Source organism: Amblyraja radiata, chromosome 22 (assembly GCF_010909765.2).
Source record: "Amblyraja radiata isolate CabotCenter1 chromosome 22, sAmbRad1.1.pri, whole genome shotgun sequence".
NCBI lineage: Eukaryota > Metazoa > Chordata > Chondrichthyes > Rajiformes > Rajidae > Amblyraja > Amblyraja radiata.
In genome coordinates this window covers 18309630-18333125 of record NC_045977.1, presented here as the reverse complement: position 1 = coordinate 18333125, position 23496 = coordinate 18309630, and the positions used below count along the sequence as shown (strand labels likewise).

At 45.3% G+C, this 23496-nt stretch overlaps 1 protein-coding gene across 9 annotated transcripts in view; it reads right to left on the bottom strand.

The window, feature by feature from the left end:
* Nucleotides 1-23496, bottom strand: part of caskin1 (CASK interacting protein 1) — a 398894-nt gene that overhangs the window by 94658 nt on the left and 280740 nt on the right. For all 9 annotated transcript variants that reach the window (XM_033040506.1, XM_033040507.1, XM_033040509.1 and 6 more), the window contains exons 5-6: nt 14806-14901; nt 13047-13177 (exon numbers count right to left, since the gene is read on the bottom strand). In XM_033040506.1, the coding sequence (XP_032896397.1) occupies nt 13047-13177; nt 14806-14901 (227 nt within the window). The remainder of the gene's footprint in view (nt 1-13046; nt 13178-14805; nt 14902-23496) is intronic.

The window sequence follows — 23496 nt, the reverse complement described above, 5'->3', positions numbered from 1 at the left end:
TGGTCTCGACCCGAAACGTCACCCATTCTTTCTCTCCAGAGGTGCTGCCTGTCCCACTGAGTTACTCCAGCTCTTTGTGTCCATCTTTGGTTAAAACAGATTACAGATTATCTGGTGTTTTCTGCGTGGGAGCTTGTTGTGTGCGTTATGCAGGCAACCAGACGGTATTACTGTGTTTAAACAATAAATAAAACGTGCTTCTTGTTGTCAAGATGGGGGGGGGGGGGGGGGGGGGGGAAGTGGGAGGAGATAAAATTGTTCATTGTCATGCACACTTGTCATCGACCCACCAGGGAATTTGTGGCCCCCCACATGTTTTAAAAGCGATTTACTATGGCTGCCAATGACTCAAGCCGTCTGTCACCGCGGCCGGGGAGGGGGGGGGGTTTGAATCATCCGGTGTGGGTGTCGGGGGGTGAATCACACCGTGTGTGGGTCGGGGTCGGGGGGTGAATCACCCTGGTGTGGGGGTTGGGGTCCGGTGGCGGTGCATCGCGGTCAGTGACTTTGGGTGGGCAGAGGGACCAGACTGTCCCCAACTCTGCTAGACCCGGCCCCGTGTGTGTGTGTGTGTGTGTGTGTGTGCGCTGCCGACCCACAGCCCATCATAGTGTGGCCACACGGGGGAGACGAGGCAGAGGGCGGCCATGGCCGTGGCAGAGTTGGGGCTGTCCCGAGGGATGCGCTCCTTCGGCTGCTTACTACTTGGTGCTCGGGTTCAGATTGCCCAGTCACCCTCCAGCCCAGAGTGGTCTTGTGTGGGGAAATTGACCCCCACCCTCCCGTCTCCCCCGGCCAGTGATGTGATGGACGCGGGGATCTGGACTAATCACTGACGTCCCACCCCGCCCCCCGGCGACCGTCATGTTCGTTATTTGGCTTTTCGGCACAGCGGCCTTTCAGTGAGTTGGCTTCTATGCGACACGGCCTTTCGGTTAGTTGGCTTTTAGGCTTAGTTTCCGTTCAGTTATTTGGCTTCCACTTCTTTGCTTCGGCTTCTCGTCCATCGATGCCACGTCCGCACACGACTGTGCCGCACAAGTTGATGGGACCGCTGCAGATAAACACGATGGCCAGCACGGACATGGTGGGCTGAAGGGCCTGCTTTCTGTGCCGTAAGATGACTATGACATCTGTGGCTGTAAAGAGCTTTTGGATGATGTGGGGATATAAAGTTGACTGGATATAAAACCTCCTCTCTCTCGACAGCTTGCATGGGGGAGTTCGGTGGACTGAATTTTACACCATGTTGAAGATAATTAATACATTTCTATCAGAAGTTGCCTTGACCCAAAAGGAAAAAAGAAGAATCTTAATTGGACATTGACCAGAATACTGAAGCTAGTCGCCATGGAAACACACCATTGTGTGCCACTGTAACAGTGACTGTGCTTTAATATATATTTAACAAAGGTACAACATATCCCACAATCTGCGGACAATGTTTGCTTGGGAGGAAGGTGGGAGTGGTGGAGAGAGGAACTCTTCCATTGTCTGTGAGTGGGGGGAGGAATACAGTAGGTAAAGATTTCATGTAACAAATTGAAGAGTGTGCCATCGGTTGCTCTACTCCAAGAGTAAGGTCAAGAGTCAAAGGTGTTTTATTGTCGTATATCCCAGAAACAACAATGAAATTCTCACTTGCAGCAACACAACAGAATACGTAAACATAGCATGATGACTGGATATTATTAACTATGGTGGCAGTCAATGAATGAAGATCTCTGTTTTGTTTTAGTTTAGTTTATTTCAGAGATAAAGTGTGGAAACAGGCCCTTCAGCCCACCGTGTCCGCGCTGACTAATGATATATTATAATAATTATATTATTATAAATTATAATAAATTATAAATTATTATAAATAATAAAAATAATATAATAATAATAATAATAATAATAATAATAATAATAATAATAATAATAATACATTATTATAAATAATAAAAATAATATTATAGTTATAATAATAGTACACTAGTTCTATCCTACACACTAGGGACAATTTACAGAAGTCAATTAACCTACAAACCTGCACGTCTTTGGAATTTGGGAGAAAACCGGAGCACCCGGAGAAATCGCACGTGGTTACAGGGAGAACGTACAGACTCCTTACAGACAGCACCAGTAGTCAGGATCAAACTCGGGTCTCTGGCGCTGTAAGGCAGCAGCTCTACCGCTGCGCCACTATTCCACCCTGTTATTCAATTCAAGGCCGTATGTAAAAGGCATTTTAAATAATTATATTTGACCCTTTCCTTGTGAGTAGCTTGAAGTTTCTGAGGCACCTTTGAAATTTCTTTGTTCAAAAATATGTCCTTGGAAATAAAGGAAAAGAAAGAAAGGACTCGCATTTCCACTGTACTCCCCATGACAATGAATGAAAGAGCACTTTGTAGCCATAAATATACTTTGAAAAGTAGGCACCGTGGTCATGTTGGAAATGGAGTCATACAGTACAAAGCAGGCCGTTCAGCCCATTGAGTTGATGCCAACCATTATAAATCTGATTAATGAATCCAATTCATTAGTCCAATTAATCTCATCAATTTATTTTTTTTCTCCCCCAAGGTGGAAATGTCCAACACTAGAGGGCATAGGTATATGGTGAGGGGAGGAAAGTTGAAAGTGAAGTGTGTGGCAAGTGTTTTTACTCAGAGAGTGGTGGAGGTAGATTATGACAGTGGTGTTTAAGAGGCTTTTGGATGGGCACATGGAAGTGCAGGGGACAGAGGGATATGGTTCGCGAACAAGCAAATGAGATCAGTTTAACTTGGCATCAAGTTTGAAGGCGATGTGCGGGGCAAGCTTTTAACATGGAGAGTGGTGAGGGCCAGTGGTGGCGATGTGGGTAGATACGACCGTGGTGTTTAAGAGGCATTTAGATAGGCAGGGAATAGAGGGATATGGAACATCAAAGGTAGAGGGGAGACCTAATAGAAGTTTCTATAATTATGAGAAGCAGAGATAGGGTGGACGGTCAGATCCTTTCTCCCAAGGTGAAGATGCCAAAGACTTGAGGGCCCAGCTTTAAGCTGAGAGGGGGAAAGTTTAATGGAGATTTGCGGGCAAGCTTTTCACTCGGAGAGTGAACGTGGAGCATGCTGCCAGGGCTGGTGGAGGAGGCAGATACGATTGTGGCGTTTAAGAAGCTTTTAGAGAGACACATGGAAGTGCCGGGAATAGAGGGATATGGATCATGTATAAGCAGATGAAATAAGTTTAACTTGGCATCATGTTGAGTACAAGCATCTTGGGCCAAAGGGCCCGTTCCTGTGCTGTGCTGTTCTTTAATCCTATTTTATTGTCCCAACATTCCTATCAACTATCCCTGCATTCCACCACCTCATCCATACATGGGGACAATGTAAGTGAGCAATTAACCTTGAAACAAGCTTGTCCTTGGAATTTTGGGGGAAACTTAGGAAATCCAAATCCAGTCAAACAGAGAACGTGCAAACTCCACACAGGCAGCACCCAAGGTCAGAATTGAACCATGGAGCTATGGGACAGAAGGTTCACTAAATATTTACTGGGCAAGTTCAACTTTGAGTGAACTATTAGGGCCCTGTGCTGAAAATATCCCCAATGTTTTCACATTACAAAACGCTGATGCCTGGTTTTTTTCCACTGTGATGTGTGGAGATACACTTTATAATGGGTTATCTGTAACACAGGAAGCTAGGTTAATGGATCCAGGAATTGCCAGTCTAATATGAACATCCTCTCTATATTTCAGCACCGACATACACTGTCTGTCATTCTTTGTGAAAGTAACATTTTATAAAACTGTTGTAATGGAGTAATTAACATTTTTTGAAGAATGAGGAACTAAATTACCATCCTGAAAAAAACAAGGGACTGTCGATGCCGGTATATAAAGAAAGACACAAAGATCTAGAGTAACTCAGCGGGTCAAGCAGCAGCTCTCGAGAACATGATTAGGTGACGTTTTGACTGGGACCATTCTTAAGTGTATTTTAGTTTAGAGATACAGGTTCTTCGGCCCACCGAGTCTGCACCGACCAGCGATCCCCGTACACCAGCATTATCCTACACACTAAGGACAGTTTATAATTTTTTACCGAAGCCAAATTAATCGATAAACCTGTACATCTTTGGAATGTGGGAGGAAACTGGAGCGCCCGGAGAAAATCTGCACAGTTACAAGGAGAACGTGCTAACTCCGTACAGAAAGCACCCGTAGTCAGGATTGAACGCGGGTCTCTGGTGCTGTAAGGCAGCAACTCTACTGCTGCGCCACTGCGCCGCCCCACACGGTCTGACCTCTCTTCATGTGTAAACTCTTTCATCCCAATCAACCACGCTAGAACTGGCTCAATGCAAGTTTATTCTTCTGTAAGTATGGAAATCAACTTAATATGCGTTTCTTAAACTGCAGACTTACTCTGACAATGTAAAATTACATTAAAACTACCCTACTATTCTCAATATCCCTTGCAATAAAAGGCAAAATTTCATGAAAGAACACAAAGTGTTGGAGTAACTCAACGGATCGGGCTCTGGAGAACTTATGTGTCGTTTCGGGTCGGGACCCTTCTTCAGACTGATGAAAGGTCCCACCCGGAATCAACTTTGTGATTGGGTGGTTGTTGTTAGAGCACACCTGGACATATCTAAGGGGGATGTAAAATAGGTTTAGAAGGAGTATTCTCTTTTTCTCTTATGAACTTATTCTACAGATCATCCCCTCTTCCCCTTCCCCACCATTTTCAGTCAGGAGAAGTGTCCTGACATGAAAGTTCACCTATCCATATTCTCCTGAGATACCGACCGATCTGCTGAGTTACTCTGGCACTATGTGTATTTAAAAAATAAAAACATCCAGTCTATCAATTTAAAGATATATACATATTTACTAAAATGCTTAATTAAAATCTCAACTGGATTAGTCAGACAAGTACCATAAATATAAGAGGAGGTCATAAGTTAAGGCTAAGAGGCGGCAGGGTGTCTCAATGATAGAGTTGCTGCCTTATAGTTCCAGAGATCCGGGTTCGATCCTGACAATGGGTGCTGTCTGTACAGAGTTTGTACGTCCTCCCAGTGACCCTGTCAGTTTTCCCTGGGTGCTCCGGTTCCCTCCCACATTCCAAAGATGCATAGGATTGTAGGTTACTTTGGCTTCAGTAAAAATTGTAAATTGTAAATTGGCACTAGTGCGTTGGATAGTGCTGGTGTACGGGATGAGCGCTGGTCGGCGTGGACTCAGTGGACTTAAGGGCCTGTTTCTGTGCTGTATCTCTAAACTAAACTAAAGTAAACTGCAACAGCCAAAGAACGCGGTTTGTTCCCACTACCAGGGCAATTGAGGTTTGTCCATAAATGCTGGCCTTTACTGGCAAAGATCACATCCTGAACATGAATAAGTAATGCAAGCACTTAGTGCTCTTTCAGGAAAAGTGTACTCCCACTTACTGAGGCAGGCCAATAGATCCGCAATTAAGGGAAAGGATGGAGAATATTGTACATTTAAAATCAAGCAATGTTTAGTTTAGTTTAGAGATAAAGCATGAAAACTTTGAAAAACCTTAGGCCCACTGAGTCCACGCCGACCAGCAATCACCTCGTACACTAGCACTATCCTACACACTTTATAATTTACAATTTACAGCAGCCAATTAACATACAAACCTGTACGTCTTTGGAGTGAGGGAGGAAACTGGACCACCTGGAGAAAAGCACGTGGTCACAGGGAGAACGTACAAACTCTGTACAGAAAGCACCCGAGGTCAGGGTCGCACCCGGGTCTCCGGCACTGTAAAGCAGCAACTCTACCACTGCGCCACTGTGCCATCCCAAAAAACACTTGGACAGGCACATAGATAGGAATAGTTTGGAGGGAAATGGGCCAAATGCAGGCAAATTGGACGAGCTTAGATGGGGCATCTTGGTCGGCATGGACCAGTTGGACCGAAGGGCCTGATTCTGTGCTGTACGACTCTATCACTCTGTCAGGACTCCGAGGTGAGAATTGAACCCATCGCCTTTTGACTCTGAGGCAAGAATGCACTCTTCCAACATTAAGCTAGGATATTCATTGTACAGTGATTTGTTTTCGATGAGAAGAAAGGAAATAAAACAATAAGGATTGGTGACTTGAGGCTGACTCAAAACATCTGGATACTTAAATAGCAGACAATGCTGACAATACTCCCATTGAGAGAGAAATAAAATTAAAAAAAGACTTTCAGCAGCTGTTACCTCTTCGAGCCTGGAGGGGTTACTCTGTAATCAACTATTACTAGTTACAATATAAAATAAAACAGCAGCAACTTCTGGATGTACTTCTGTTGGCTGTGGCTCAGTGGAAATCTCTCCCCCCTGACCTACCATCGACCTTGTCGGAGTCCCTCGGCCTATCTTTGATCAGACTTATCTGGATGTTATCTTGCACGAAACATTACTCAAGTTATCATGTATCTGTACACTGTGGACCGTTTGATTGTAATCTCGTATTGTCTTTCTGCTGACTGTTTAGCACCCAACAAAAGCTTTACTGTAACTTGGTGCACGTGACAATAAACTAAACTTCAAAACTCAGAAAATACTGGATTTAATCTTGCACTAAATGTTATTCCCTTTATCCTGCATCTGTACACTGCGGAAGACTCGATTGTAATCATGTATAGTTTTTTTCACTGACTGGATTGCATGCAACATTTCTTGATTAGTATGGGTGTACTGAGGAACAGGACTGAACTTTGGTGCCTTCCCTCACAGTGGGAAACGTTGATTCCACTGTGGGAGGATATTTTTTATGTTTTATGTTAAATTCTAAAGTGTTCTGTTTATCTTATTTGTGTGCTGCATGGTAACTCAAATTTCACTGCACCAATTGGTGTATGTGACAATAAATGTCCTTTATCCTTTGTGTCAAAGGTTACGGGAGAAGGCAGGAGAATGTGGTTGAGAAGGAAAGATAGATCAGCTAAGATTGAGCTGGATGCGTGGATGAGGGACTGGTGCAGTGGGTATGGATTCAAGTTTCTGGATCATTGGGACCTCTTTTGGGGAAGGTGCGACCTGTACAGAAAGGACGGGTTGCACTTGAACTCAAGGGGGACCAATATCCTGGCGGGGAGATTTGCAAAGGCTACTGGGGAGACTTTAAACTAGTATGGTTGGGGGGAGGGACTCAAATTGGGAAAGCTAGCAGTCAGTGTGTGAAGCAGGGGGCAGAGAATGGTAGCACTCTGACCAAAAATGTAGGGGAGAGAGAAGAAAAAGAAAATAATCAGAGAATAAGAGAGGGTGGGTTTCTTAAATGTGTATATTTTAATGTTAGAAGCATTGTAAGAAAAGTGGATGAACTCAGAGCCTGGATTGACACCTGGAAGTATGATGTTGTGGCGATCAGTGAAACATGGTTGCAGGAGGGCTGTGATTGGAAACTAAATATTCCAGGATTTCGTTGCTTCAGGTGTGATAGAATTGGAGGGGCAAGAGGTGGAGGTGTTGCATTGCTTATCAGGGAAGATATTACAGCAGTGCTTTGGCAGGATAGATTAGAGGGCTATTCTAGGGAGGCTATTTGGGTGGAACTGAGAAATGGGAAAGGGGTAGCAACATTTATAGGGGTGTATTATAGACCGCCAAATGGGGAGCGAGAATTGGAAGAGCAAATATGTAAGGAGATTGCAGATATTAGTAGTAAGCACAAGGTAGTGATTGTGGGAGATTTCAATTTTCCACACATAGACTGGGAAACACATTCTGAAAATGGGCTGGATGGGTTGGAGTTTGTAAAATGTGTGCAGGATAGTTTTTTGCAACAATACATAGAAGTACCTACTAGAGAAGGGGCGGTACTGGACCTCCTGTTAGGAAATGAGATGGGTCAGGTGGCAGAGGTATGCGTTGGGGAACAGTTCGGGTCCAGTGATCACAATACCATTAGTTTCAATATAATTATGGAGAGGGACAAAACTGGACCTAGGGTTGAGATTTTTGATTGGAGAAAGGCTAACTTTGAGGAGATGCGAAAGGATTTAAAAGGAGTAAATTGGGACAGTTTGTTTTATGGGAAAGATGTGGAAGAGAAATGGAGTACATTTAAAGGTGAAATTTTAAGAGTACAGAATCTTTATGTCCCTGTTCGGTTGAAAGGAAATCGTAAAAATTGTAAAGAGCCATGGTTTTCAAGGGAAATTGGACACTTGGTTCGGAAAAAGAGGGAGATCTACAATAGTTATAGGCAGCATGGAGTAAATGAGGTGCTTGAGGAGTATAAAGAATGTAAAAAGAATCTTAAGAAAGAAATTAGAAAAGCTAAAAGAAGATATGAGGTTGCTTTGGCAAGTAAGGTAAAAGTAAATCCGAAGGGTTTCTACCGCTATATTAATAGCAAAAGGATAACGAGGGATAAAATTGGTCCATTAGAGAGTCAGAGTGGCCAACTATCTGCAGAGCCAAAAGAGATGGGGGAGATATTGAACAGTTTCTTTTCTTCGGTATTCACCAAGGAGAAGAATATTGAATTATGTGAGGTAAGGGAAACAAGTAGAGTAGCTATGGAAACTATGAGGATCAAAGAAGAGGAAGTACTGACATTTTTGAGAAATATGAAAGTGGATAAGTCTCCAGGTCCAGACAGGATATTCCCTAGGACATTGAGGGAAGTTAGTGTAGAAATAGCAGGAGCTATGGCAGAAATATTTCAAATGTCATTAGAAACGGGAATAGTGCCGGAGGATTGGCGTACTGCGCATGTTGTTCCATTGTTTAAAAAGGGGTCTAAGAGTAAACCTAGCAATTATAGACCTGTTAGTTTGACGTCAGTGGTGGGCAAATTAATGGAAAGAATACTTAGAGATAATATATATAAGCATCTGGATAAACAGGGTCTGATTAGGAACAGTCAACATGGATTTGTGCCTGGAAGGTCATGTTTAACTAATCTTCTTGAATTTTTTGAAGATGTAACTCGGGAAATTGATGAGGGTAAAGCAGTGGATGTTGTGTATATGGACTTCAGTAAGGCCTTTGACAAGGTTCCTCATGGAAGGTTGGTTAAGAAGGTTCAATGGTTGGGTATTAATGGTGGAGTAGCAAGATGGATTGAACAGTGCCTGAATGGGAGATGCCAGAGAGTAATGGTGGATGGTTGTTTGTCAGGTTGGAGGCCAGTGACGAGCGGGGTGCCACAGGGATCTGTGTTGGGTCCACTGTTGTTTGTCATGTACATCAATGATCTGGACGATGGTGTGGTAAATTGGATTAGTAAGTATGCAGATGATACTAAGATAGGTGGGGTTGCGGGTAATGAAGTAGAGTTTCAAAGTCTACAGAGAGATTTATGCCAGTTGGAAGAGTGGGCTGAAAGATGGCAGATGGAGTTTAATGCTGATAAGTGTGAGGTGCTACATCTTGGCAGGACAAATCAAAATAGGACGTACATGGTAAATGGTAGGGAATTGAAGAATGTAGGTGAACAGAGGGATCTGGGAATAACTGTGCACAGTTCCCTGAAAGTGGAATCTCATGTAGATAGGGTGGTAAAGAAAGCTTTTGGCGTGCTGGCCTTTATAAATCAGAGCATTGAGTATAGAAGTTGGGATGTAATGTTAAAATTGTACAAGGCATTGGTGAGGCCAATTCTGGAGTATGGTGTACAATTTTGGTCGCCTAATTATAGGAAGGATGTCAACAAAATAGAGAGAGTACAGAGGAGATTTACTAGAATGTTGCCTGGGTTTCAGCAACTAAGTTACAGAGAAAGGTTGAACAAGTTAGGGCTTTATTCTTTGGAGCGCAGAAGGTTAAGGGGGGACTTGATAGAGGTTTTTAAAATGATGAGAGGGATAGACAGAGTTGACGTGGAAAAGCTTTTCCCACTGAGAGTAGGGAAGATTCAAACAAGGGGACATGACTTGAGAATTAAGGGACTGAAGTTTAGGGGTAACATGAGGGGGAACTTCTTTACTCAGAGAGTGGTAGCTGTGTGGAATGAGCTTCCAGTGAAGGTGGTGGAGGCAGGTTCGTTTTTATCATTTAAAAATAAATTGGATAGTTATATGGATGGGAAAGGAATGGAGGGTTATGGTCTGAGCGCAGGTATATGGGACTAGGGGAGATTATGTGTTCGGCACGGACTAGAAGGGTCGAGATGGCCTGTTTCCGTGCTGTAATTGTTATATGGTTATATGGTTATTGAGCTTTTAAGCTCCAGAGATACAGTATGGAAACAGGCCCTCTGGCCCACTGAGTCCACGCCAGCTAGCGATCACCCCATACACTACACACTAGTCAATAATGAAGAACGTTTCTCTGATTACAAATTAAACCACAGAAATAAAATCAATGTAGACATCAGGAACTGCAGATACTGCTTTACAAAAGACCCCACAGAGAGCTGGAGTAACTCAGCAGGTAAGGGGGGGAGGGGGTTGTAGGCTCCCATGCGCATGGTGTGCATTACGCGCGTGGTGAGGCCTGGTGGCATAGGCAGTGACGCGTGGTCGCGCACGGTGCCCCAGGATTTTGGGATTCACTAAATCTTCGCGCGCCACCTGCGTGACGTGCAAATGATGCCCAAGTGGGACAGGCCCTTCAATGTCCATGCCAATAAATGTGAGCTACCTAAATGCTCATTAATCAGACTTTACTGGGTTTTATCTTGCACTAAATGTTACACCCTTTATTCTGCACCTGTACACTGTGTACGGTATGATTGGAATCATGTATCGTCTTTTTTCAGACTGGATAGCATGCAACAAAAAGCTTTTCATTGTACCTCGGTACACGTGACAATAAACTAAACTGAAACAACCAAATTCCTGCATCTGCAGTTTCTTGTGTCTCTTTTACATTTGAAGATGTTTGAGTTTTCCAAAAACTTGCCATTGGGATTAGTAAACAGTTTCAACAGCCTTGTTTTGGTCATTTAAAATTTTCCGTCCACTAAATAAAACTTGTCTTCAATCGACCAGCCAGTTCTCCATCTAACTTAGAAATTGACTCGCTGCTAAATTTGCAAATCACTCCATGTCAGCCTTCAAGTTACAAAAAACCTCTGAAACTGCCTCCAAATTGAAGCAATAACAATGAGAACCATTTAGCTACGTGTGTATTGTTTTTATCACAGAGCAAAACATTTCAAGGTAGTTTGCAGGAGCATTAGCAGCCAAACGATTGACCCTGGGCCAATGTTGATATTTAAAAAAACTCAGTCAAAGATTGAGCTTGTAAGCTTTAGAGATACAGCACGGAGATACAGCCCAACCGAGTCCACGCCAGCCAGCGATCACCCCTTACAGCACTATCCTACACACTAGGGACAATTTGCAGGAGCCAATTAACCTACAAACCTACACATCTTTGGAGTGTGGGAGGAAACCAGAGCACCCGGAGGAAACCCACGTGGTCACACGGAGAACATACAAACTGTATACAGACAGCACTCATAGTCAGGATTGAACCCGTGTCTCTGGCACAGTAAGGCAGCAACTCTACCGCTGCGCCACCGTGCCGCCCCAGTAGTTTAAAGGAGGAGAGAGAGAGGCAGAAGGAGTCCGGCATCATCCTGATACACCACCTCTACACTCTTTCCAAAGCCCCCACATCCTTCCTTAAAGGGGCGACCATAACTGGACACAATTATCAACATGCGGCCTAACCAAAGTCCTGTTAAGCTGTACCATGTCTTCCTGACTCTTATACACAATGCCCTGACCATTGAAAGCAAGCATACCATACCATATGCCTTCCTTACCAATAAGTGGAATAACGAGCTATTGACCTACTCCCTTGGTGTTTCTGGTTCACAATCTCTCCTTGTAGAGTTGTACGACCCAAAACACTAACGAGTTTTCTAATATAAACACCTCGTAAAGGAACACACATTCAGCCACTCGTGTAAGTCCATAAAGAACTTGGGTGCACAAATCATTTGGTAAAATATTGTACAATATTAAATAAATAAACCATTGACTATTACCCTTTATCAGAGCATTACAGATTAAATAAATGCGTCGTTGCCCTTTAGCCTTTTATCGGGAGGCATCACTGCACGGTTTGGCAGGGAACAAATCCATCCAAGACCGCATGAAATTGAAGAGTATCGTGGGCACAGTCCAGACCATCACACAAACCAACCTCCCTACAATGGACTCTAACTATACTTCATGCTGCCACTGAAAGGCCACCAGCATAACCAAGGATCAGTCTCATCCCGGTCACTGCCTCTACTCCCCTCTCCCATCGGGCAAGAGGTACAGATGTGTGAAAACGCACACCTCCAGATTCAGGGACAATTTCTTCCCAGATATCAGGTAACTGAACCATCCTAACACTAGGAAGAGAGTTCCCTGGCCTCCCAACTACCACATTGGAGACCCCTGAACAATATTTAATTGGACTTTAGCGGACTCTATGTTGCACTAAATAATATACCCTTTATCCTGTAACTGTACACTGTGGATGGCTTGATTGTAATCCTGTATAGTATTTTCATTGACTGGATAGCAAGCAACAAAAAAGCTTTTTACTACAACTCGGTACACGTGACAATAATAAACTAAACTAAACTAATCTAAATTAAACTAAACTAAACTACACTACACTAAAGGCGGCACAGTGACACAGAGATAGAGTTGTTGCCTTACAGTGCCAGAGATACGGGTTCGATCCTGAATATGGGTGCAGTCTGTGCGGAGTTTGCACGTTCTCCCTGTGACCACGTGGGTTTTCTCCGGGTGCTTTGCTTTCCTCCCAGATTAGGTTTCCTCCCTAGTGAAGTGCCTGTTTCCACGCTGAATCTCTAATCTAAATTAAATTAGACTAAACTAAACACTAAAATGCTTTGAGGTTTTTGGAAACATGTACACAAAGGCCTGTTTCCATGCTGTATCAATAAATGAAATGAAACTAAACTAAACTAACTTAAATGCTTTTAGGTTTGGGAAAACATACACAAGGTGGGCTGAATGGCCTGTTTCAATGTGTAGTTCTATGAATCCATAACTATGATTTAGAAAAACACTACAAAACATATGTTAGCGTAATCAAGCAAGGGATAGGAAGCCAACCTTATAATGTCGATATGTCCATTCTTGGCAGCTAAATGCAGCGGGCTGGTACCATTGGGATCGGTGATGTCTCCAGGCTTTGCTTCCAACAGAGCTGCACACATGTTACTGCTGAGAAGTAACTGCACCACCTACATAGAATACCATTAGTTTAGAAGACACATAGTGCTGGAATAACTCAACGGATCAGGCAGCATCTCGGGAGAACATGGATAGGCGCCGTTTCGGGACGGGACCCTTCCTTAGACTGATTGTAAGGTGGGTGGGTGGTGGGGAACTGAAGCTGGATTTAGTTGAGCTTAAATAGACACAAAGTGCTGGAGTAACTCAGCGGGTCAGGCAGCATCTCTGGAGGAAAAGGATAGGTGACGTTTTGGGTCTGGACCCTTCTTCAGACTGAAAGTGCTTGGGGGAAGGTGAAGAGCTGGAGGCGAGGAAAGACCAGGAGCAATCAGGGCCGGCCACAAATGACCTCAGGCAGGCGGTTGCCTGGTAGGTCCATTGATGGCTAGGGACGGTGTGATCTCTAGAGAAACAATGTGGAGAGCAGTAGAACAGGTAAAATGACTCTGGAGGAGGAAGGCCGCAAGGAGGGAGTGGGGAGAGGAGGGGATGAAATTACTTTAAATTAGAGAATTCAATGTTCATACCGCTGGGTTGTAAGCTACCCAAGTGAAATAGTTTAGATCTGCAGCATGGAATCCGGCCCTTCGGCCCATCGAGTCCACGCAGACCATCCATCACCCGTTTACACTCATTCCACTTTCTCGTTCACTCCCTAAACACTAGAGGCAACTTACACAGGGCCAATTAACCCCCAAGGAGAGCCTGCTCGTCTCAGGGATGTGGGAGGAAACCAAAGCCTCCAGTTTAAATTCCATTTGGAATATTTTGGAGGACCAGGAAACCAAAAAAAAACGAAAAAAAATAGCACCCAGAGGAATTAAGGAAAGACATACAAGAAAATTGGGCTAATCATGCTGACTTGGATCGGGCAGTGCAGTAACACAACAGGTAGAACTGCTGCCTCACAGTGCAAGAGACCTGGGTTTGATCCTGACCTCAGCTGCTGTGTGTGTGGAGTTTGCACGTTTCCTCCGGGTGCTCCAGCTTCATCCCACACTCCAAAGGCGTGCGGATTGCTAGGTTAATTGGCCTCTGTAAACTTGCCCCTAGTGTGTAGGGAGTGGATGTGAAGGTGGGCTAACATCGAACAAGTGTGAGCAATTGATTGATGGTCAGCATGGACTTTGTGGGTCGAAGGGCCTGTTTCCATGTTGTATCTCGAAGCTAAGCTAAAAGCACAGAATTGGCTCAGGATCGCATGGCATGATCTAACCCAGCTTGACCCCAACCTAATCAGCTTCTGATCAGGCAAAGCAGACTTGTATCTTGGATTTTTGGACTACATTATGAAACGAGCTTGTCAAAAGGGTATTGAGTCTCTGGTCTCTGGAGGTCCCCATGTATCTCCTGCCCCAGTGGTGAGGGATTGCAGCCTCATGTCTGGGCAACAGTCCCAAAGATTCAGAGTACATTACTGTCGTCACCTTTTGCAATCGGTACAGAGCTCGCCATTAGGACAATGATGTATGGTTGAAGATATTGGTCTTTGAGTTCAGTGCTTTTCCACTTAGTGCCTTCAGACTTAATCCATACCCGCAACATTGTTACTTAGTCATATGAGAGTGCTGTTGTTAATTCCAGCTGGAGGCAGCGCAAGGTAATAGTATTTAACAACTTATTGTTCAAAACTTACCCCAACTCTGCCAAATTCACAGGCAAGGTCCAAGGGTGTCTTGCCAGCGATATCGACGATGCATGGGTTTGACTGATGTTGCAGCAGCATCTCGGACTAACAGAGGAGAAGAGAAAGGAGATGTGCTTAGCTTGGTGCCTGATCGCTGCTCCCCAACCCGCTGATATAACATCAGGAGGTAAAACGTCAACGGGTGTAAAGGGAGCCTCCAAGGAATTACAGCATAAAACATAGATGATAGAGCAATACAGCACAGGAACTGGCCACATAGTGCTGGGGGATCTCAGTGGGTCAGGCTGCATCCCTGGAGAACATGGGTGGGTGACGTTTCGGGTTGAGACCCGTCTTCAGACGTCCCGACCCGAAACCTCACCTCCCCTTCTTACCTTAAAAGTTATACACTCTAGACTTTGATATTTCCACCCAAGGAAAAATTTTTTGACTGTCTACTCTATCAGAGGTTCGCATAATTCTATATACTTCCATCACATCTCCCCTCCGCCTCCAATGTTCCAGAGAAAATTATCCTTGTCCAACGTCTCATTATAGCGAATATCCTCCAATCCAAACAGCATCCAGGGAAACCACTTCAACGCCTTCACATTCTCCCTATAATGTGGCGACCAGAACTGCCACAATACACTAAATGCGACCTAACCAAAGTCAGCAAAATGAGTTTCATTGAAGTTCCAGTGGAGAAAGAAGAAGCTGAAAGAAATTCAATGTCAATGTCTGAAATGTGAATAGTTCGAGAAACCATTTTGGGCTACAGAAGTAAACCATTAACAACAGGGGGAAGATTTGGAGTAGGTGACAGTTATCCAGGACAGTTATTTTTACTATTAGATAACAGAGACATTTTGGTTACCACAATCATTGTGTCAAGTAGCAATGGAATCAAATCTACACTAGAGTTGGTGGTGCATGTTTATGTGAGGCATATAGACCAGTCATGACAGTGGCGCAGCAGGATTGCCTTACATCGCCACAGACACCTGTCTACGGGTGCTATGTGTGTGGAGTTTGCACGTTCTCCATGTGACCACCTGGGTTTTCTCCGGGTGCTTTGGTTTCCTCCCACAATCCAAAGACGTGCAGGTTCATTGGTTAATTGGCTTCTGTAAATTGCCCCTAGTGTGTGTAAATTGCCCCTAGGGATCCGAAAGTGAGATAACATAGAACTGGTGTACTGGTGATCAATGGTCAGTGTGGACTCAGTGGGCCAAAGGGCCTGTTTCCACAGTGTATCGCTAAACTCTAATTGGGTGTGATGTTTCTTGTTGTTTTTTAATTTAGGGACACGGCATGGAAACAGGCCGTCGGACCCATAGAGTCCATGCCGACCATTGATTACCTGTTCAAACCAATTCTATGTTATCCCATTTTCTTGTCCACTCGCTACACACTAGACAAAATTTTACAGAGGCCAAGTAACTTAAAAAAGCTGCACGTCTTTGGAATGTGGGAGAAAACTGGAGCACCCGGTGGAAACCCACTTGGTTACAGGGGGAACGTGCAAACTCCGCACAGACAGCACAGATGTTAGGATCGAACCCGGGTCTCTGTTGCTGTGAGGGAGCAACTCTACCAACTCCGTCAGTGTGCATATTGGCATGGGTCTGACCAGCACAGCAAGAGCTTGATGGGTTTGGGCTGGAGAGAGATAAGAGAAAATTAACATGGGAAAGGAAAAGGAACCAAAGGAAGTCAAAGTATTTTTATTGGCACTAAGTAAGGCGGCACAGTGGTACAGAGGTAGAGATGCTCTCTCACAGCGCAAGAGACCCAGGTTCGATCCTGACTACGGGGTTTGTACATTCTCCCTGTGACCAAGTGGGTTTCTCCGGGTGCTCCGGTTTCCACCCACACTCCAAAGATGTACAGGTTTGTAGGTTAATTGGTTTCCGTAAAAATTGTAAAATTGTCCATAGTGTGTAGAATAGTGTACGGGCTGGTCGGGGGCAGACTCGGCGGGACGAAGGGCCTGTTTCCGCGCTGTACCTCTAAAGTGTGAAGTCTAAAGTCTACTGGGGTTGCTTGGTTGCTTGTCAAATGTGTACATTTGGGCCATGCAAAGTTAGCACAACTGAGATAAATCAATTTTAAAATGCAAAAGTCATGAACAGTGGGAAAACATCTAAAGTCACAGGATTATAGTACATTAAAATCTGCCCTTATACAGATGAAGCACAACTCTGCATTAGTCAGAATTATTCATATACAGACCATAGTACATTTAATATTATCAGTGATGCCCACATTATGAAATATTTTGTAGTATGTTGACTGCAACAGGAGTTAATCAGTACTATTTTGCTATTGACATTTGATTTTTACATGCATTAAAGGATTAACTGCAGTAATATGAAAGGATATATTTTTTGTGTAATGTTCCTCAGTTGTACAGTCTTCTAGTTAAGTTTGACTTTAAGCTCCAAAGGTCTGGATTTAGGTTTATTACTGTTGTCATGTGTACCAGGATACAGTGAAAAGCTTTTATTTGCATGCGATCCAAACAAACCAGATAATACAACACATTAATGCAATCAAGGCAAATAAAAGTACAAATGGTAGAATGTAGGAAAAGGTGCAAAAGTGCAGAAAATTGTTAGTGCAGCCAGAAATATTGATTGATTTACAAGATTGTTATGGGCGGCACAGTGACACACTAGTAGTTGCTGCCTTACCTGCGCCAGAAACCCAGGTTAAATCCCGTCGGTATGGACTTTGTACACTCTCCCTGTGACTGTGTAGGTTTTCTGCACTGCAGTAAACTAGAACTGCAGATGCTTGTTTACATTGAAGATAGGCACAAAATGCTGGAGTAACTCAGCGGTTCAGGCAGCACCTCTGGAGAAGCGAAATAGGTGACGTTTCGGGTCGATCTGATAAAGGGTCTCGATGTCATCTATTCTCCAGAGATGCTGGCTGACCCGCCGAGTTACTCCAGTACTTTGTGTCTATCTTCCACCTGTCACTTACCATCTTAGAATAAAGGTGAAGCCATTTAAGACTGAGGTGAGAAAAAACTTTTTCACCCAGAGAGTTGTGAATTTGTGGAATTCCCTGCCACAGAGGGCAGTGGAGGACAAATCACTGGATGGATTTAAGAGACAGTTAGATAGAGCTCTAGGGGGTAGTGGAATCAAGGGATATGGGGAGAAGGCAGGCACGGGTTATTGATTGGGGACGATCAGCCATGATCACAATGAATGGCGGTGCTGGCTCGAAGAGCCGAATGGCTTCCTCCTGCACCTATTTTCTATGTTTCTATGTTCTGCCCCCACCTCTCTTCCAGATTCCACACCCTTACTACAATTAATCTGAAGGGTCTCAACTGGAAACATAGCTATCCATGTCCTCCAGAGATGCTGCCTGACCCGTTGAGTTACTCCAGCAATGGGGTAGCATTATAGCGTGCAGCAAAAAGCCCTTCAACATCACTGAGCTGGAGATCTGGGTGATCGCAACGTGCGACAAGCCAACGAACACTATCCTACACACCAGGGACAATTTACAATTTTACCAAGGCCAATTAGCCCATAAACCTGTACGTCTTTAGAGTATGGGAAGAAACCAGAGATCCCTGGGAAAACCCACGCAGGTCACATTGAGAACGTACAAACTCCGGACAGACAGCACCTGTAGTCAGGATCGAACCCGGGTCACTGACGCTGTAGGACAACAACTCTACTGCTGCGCCACCGTGCTGCCCACAATGTGAAGTGTAGATGGAGTCAATGCTGGGGGATCTGGTCTGTGTGCTGGACTGGGCTAAATCCACTACTCTCTGCAGTTTCATGTACAGAAGCCATTGCATCCACGTCGGGCTGTGTGACAAACCCTTCACGTTGGCCAGAGACCTCTGCAGTGCGTCAACTAAATTCTTCCTGACGGCATCTTCTTGGCTCCCCTTGGTCTCCTGAACGTCACACAGCAGCTGTGATGGGAAGTCACTCAGGATTTGGAGGATTTACAGTAAAAATCAGAGAATAATTGCACTGGTGTATGTCGCATCTTCAGGAAAGGACATTCCGTGCGATTGAAAAAAAAATCACTTTTGCCTTAATGATTTAGATTTTACTTCGGAGTCACGTGAGTGACTACGTGAAGAACCCGCTCAGTGCGCAGGCGCGGCATTACGCCAGCAGTGCAACAGCGGCGGCAGCTGGAGTCAGGCTCTCCAGCTGCACTTTAAAACGGACCGTCAGGTAAGTATACGGTGCGTGTTGAATAACGGAGGAGAGTTGGAGTTGTGTTTGCCTTTCAGAATGTCGACACAACACAGAAAACTCTCAAAGCGAACTGCCCCCGCTTCAACTCCACCAGAGGAGCGTTCCATTCCAGCGGGGCAGCAACCGGCGGCAGCGTCGCTCTCAGAGCGTTTCGCTATCCCCGAGACCGAGCCGAGCCCAGTCTCGCCAAAGCCTGCACGGCGGACTGGGAAAGCGGCCAGGAAGTCCAACCGGTGGGTCATCTCCGATTCGTCGGAGGGGGACATGTCTCCACCAAAGCGGAGGAGAGACAGCCGCCTGAGCTGCATTCAGCAGCTCCTGGAGCAGATGTTCCACCGGGACACGCAGCAAGAGCACTCCCGGGGAGGAAGGACAGGTACCTCCTCCACAGTGTCTTGTGCACTGCCCTCTGCTCCCTCATTACTGGAGGCTAGCATTGGTGACCAGGGCTGGGCTGGTCTGGAACAGGGGCAGGCGGACGAATTCGGGAGTATTCCAGGGGTGCAGGAACAGGAAGAGCTGTTGGGTGTGGTGGACCGCTTTGTAGCAACCCCACGGGCTGGAGCACCGCTGGAACCAAGAATGGCGGCCAGCATCAACCATCTATCCAATAAACCATTACTGGAAAAGGTGCTCGCTGAGGTGCTGAAACAACACACAGCACCAGAAAACTGTGAGGCCCTCAAAGTAAAAAGTGTCAACAGCCAAATCTGGGGGCATGTGGGTCACACATCCGGACCCAAGAACTCAAGCTACAGCGGATCCTAAGGCTCCTGACGTCAGCCATCACAGCCTTTGCTCGTTCCGTGGAGACCACGGAGATGGATACCTGCCAGCAGGATGTGCTGGCATTAATGTGTACCACACAATTTGAGATCAACAATCTCCGGAGGGAAATCATAAAACCTGCCCTCAATCCCAAATTTGCTGGCTTGTGTAAAGCCCCAGCTGCGGAGACGGACGCGCTGCTATTTGGGAAAGATCTCAATAAAAAACTGAAGGAGATGGAGGAAGCATCAAAAACCTTCGGCCTAATGAGGGCAGGCCCCGGGACGAGCAAACCAAGACCTCCGATACCCAAGCGGCAGCACCCCACGGCATCCACCAGTCGACGTCCGCAATATGGGACTGGTGAACGCTTGGGGTCCGCACATTATCCCCAAAGATCTTTTTTAGATCAGGGCCCGCAGCGGACCCCCTGGAAAATGCGCCTCCCCCCAACATCGCCAGCACGTCAGAACAGAACCTTCAGGAAAATGAAGAAACAGAATCGCCAATAACCATGGAGGTAGGTGGGTCTGGTTCCTACCAGCATATAGAGAATAAGGGTGCTTTACTAACAGGGGGGAGATCACACTTGTTTAAAGAAGCATGGGGTATGGTCACGAGTGACAAGTATATACTCAACAGCATTAGTGGATATAAAATTCAGTTTATATCAGAAAAAACGCCGCCAGTTCAACATTGGCCCCAAAGGGTATTTTCCCCCTCCATCAAAGAGCAGCGGGAGGGACAAGCTGAACTGGTGAGACTTATCACAAAGGGGGTCATAGAAAAGACCAAACATGAACCCTTGGAATTTGTATCCAATATATTCACCAAAACCAAAAAAGATGGTGGATGTCGCATCATCATTGACTTAACATGACTAAACAAGTTTGTTAAGTATATACATTTCAAAATGGAAACATTTGTTACTGCTAGACAACTGATTTCCAAAGGATACTACAGGTGCACAACCTATTATCCGAAGATCCAAATAACGAAAACCTCCGAATAGCGGACATTTTTTCGGTCCTTGAAGAAAGGTCCTTGAAAACGTTCACCGAGGGCGGCCCGCAGAGGTGACAGCGGAACCTCCGGTCGGTCCTCCAACAAAGGGGAACTAAATCCCCATTCATAAAAGAGAAGGTGAGAATATATTGGGTGAGTGTATATTGCGCGGGAGGGTAGGAATCATTGTAAATCATTGCTTAAATGTTAGTCAGTTAGTTTGGTGGGCTTTTGGGGGGAACTTTAATTCTTAGTCCCCTACCTGGTCGGAGAAGCGGGGAGCGGGCAATGCCTTACCGGGTCGCCGTGCAGTAAGCTCCGGACCGCTGTGCCGTGGCTCCCAACATCGTGGAGCTGGGGCTGTGGCCGGCTGCGCTGGATTTAGATTTGTAGCACCGCGCAGCCAGGGGTAGAGTTCGCCGTGGTCGGAGCTACAACCGGCGCCGCCCGTGGCCGGCCCACTGCAGTCTCCACGATGTTGGGAGTCGGCGGCCCACAGCATCCCGGGCTGCGGTGGTCCAGCCACGGGCGGCGCCGGTTGTAGCTCCGACCACGGCGAACTCTACCCCTGGCTGCGCGGCGCTACAAATCCAAATCCAGCGCGGCCGGACACCCGCAGCCCCAGCTCTGTGATGTGGGTGCCGCGGCACAGTACTGCACGGCGACCCGGAAAGGCATTGCCCGCTCCCCGCCTCTCTGACCAGGCAGGGGACTAAGAATTAAAGTTCCCCCCTTCACCCCCACACATAAAATCCCTCCAAACTAACTGACTAACATTTAAGCAATGATTTACAATGATTCCGCGGTCTCCGGGGAGGAGGCAGCCGCTCCAGACTTTCCAAGCCGCCAGCGCTACCTACCTAATCTACGCTAAAAATCTTCCATTCCGAAACCCGAAAATGTCCGATATCCGAAATGTGTCTGGTCCCAAGGCTTTCGGATAAAAGGTTGTGCACCTGTACATGGCAAGCATTGATCTCAAAGATGCTTACTATCTAATACCCATACACAAGGATCATAGCAGATACCTAAAATGTATCTGGATGGGACAGCTGTGGCAGTACAAAGCATTGCCTAATGGCCTCACTTCAACCCCAAGATTATTCACAAAAATATTGAAGCCAGCCATGGCAATACAAAGGAAACAAAAACATATTGTCATGGCATATTTGGATGATATCCTCATAGTGGGGAAAACAATGGAACTGGCTGTGGCAGCAGTCTCAGCTACAAAACAGCTCCTTGAAACTCTGGGGTTCGTCCTACATCCAGATAAATCTAAGTTAAATCCATCCATTATCATGGACTACCTGGGTTTCACAATTAACTCAGTCCATATGACTGTTACCCTGCCAAGGGAGAAAATGATTGGATTAGCACAATCATGCAATAATTTAATGGTCAACAAAAGACCAACTATTTGACAAGTAGCAACAGTGATTGGTAAAATGGTAGCAGCATTTCCGGCTACACAATTTGGACCTTTGCACTATCAAAATTTACAAAGAGCAAAGGTACAGGCACTAAAACGACATAGAGGTCACTATGATCGTGTCATGATATTACCCACGGAAGCAATATCAGAGCTACAGTGGTGGACACAAAATGTTTGGCATAGTTTTAGTCCTATTATCATCACTAACCCTACTTTAGTTCTTCAGACAGATGCCAGTGCTCAAGGCTGGGGAGCAACTAACTCCATATCCAGCACAGGTGGTAGATGGACTAATCCAGAGTCATCATTACTATCTACACTGGGCATTAACTATTTAGAAATGTTGGGCGCCTTTTATGGTTTAAAAGCATATGCATCCAATATGCAGCACTTGCATGTTCGGTTACAAATTGATAATACTACGGTGGTGGCTTATATTAACCATATGGGCGGCATAAAATCTTTATCATGCGACAAATTGGTCAATATGATTTGGCAATGGTGTGTCGAAAGACATATTTGGCTTTCAGCTACCTATCTACCAGGTAAGCTAAACACAGTGGCAGACACCAGGTCACGCAAATTCAATGACAACATCGAATGGATGTTAAACCCTAAAGTATTTGCTAAAGTTATCAAGCAATATGGAACGCCAGATATCGTTTTATTTGCATCAAGACTAAATCACCAGTTACCTATGTATGTCGCTTGGGAACCAGACCCAGAGGCAGCAGCGGTAGATGCCTTCACGCTGGATTGGGGAAAGTTCTTTTTCTATGCCTTTCCCCCCTTCTGCCTCATCAGTCGGGTACTTCGCAAAATACAGGTGGACTCTGCTTCTGGTATTTTGATGGTGCCCGACTGGCCTACACAGCCATGGTTCCCAGTACTACATGACATGGTGGTAGAATCACCTATGGTGTTTCCCAGTGATCCAGGACTATTAACTCACCCAGTATCAGGCATAAGCCACCCATGCCATGAAGACATTAAACTCCTGGGTTGCAGGTTCTGAACAGACCTTACCTGGACCTGGGATTGTCCGAACAAACCATCACCACCATGTCAGTATCCCTTCGAACATCCACCAAAAGGCAGTACTTAACCAGCATCAAAAAATGGGAAAAGTACTGCCAGGAAACAGGGACAACATATGAAACAGCCGCAGTAACCAACGTATTGGAGTCCTAGCCTATCTACACCATCATGAAGGGATCAGCTACAGTGCCATCAACACAGCACGTAGTG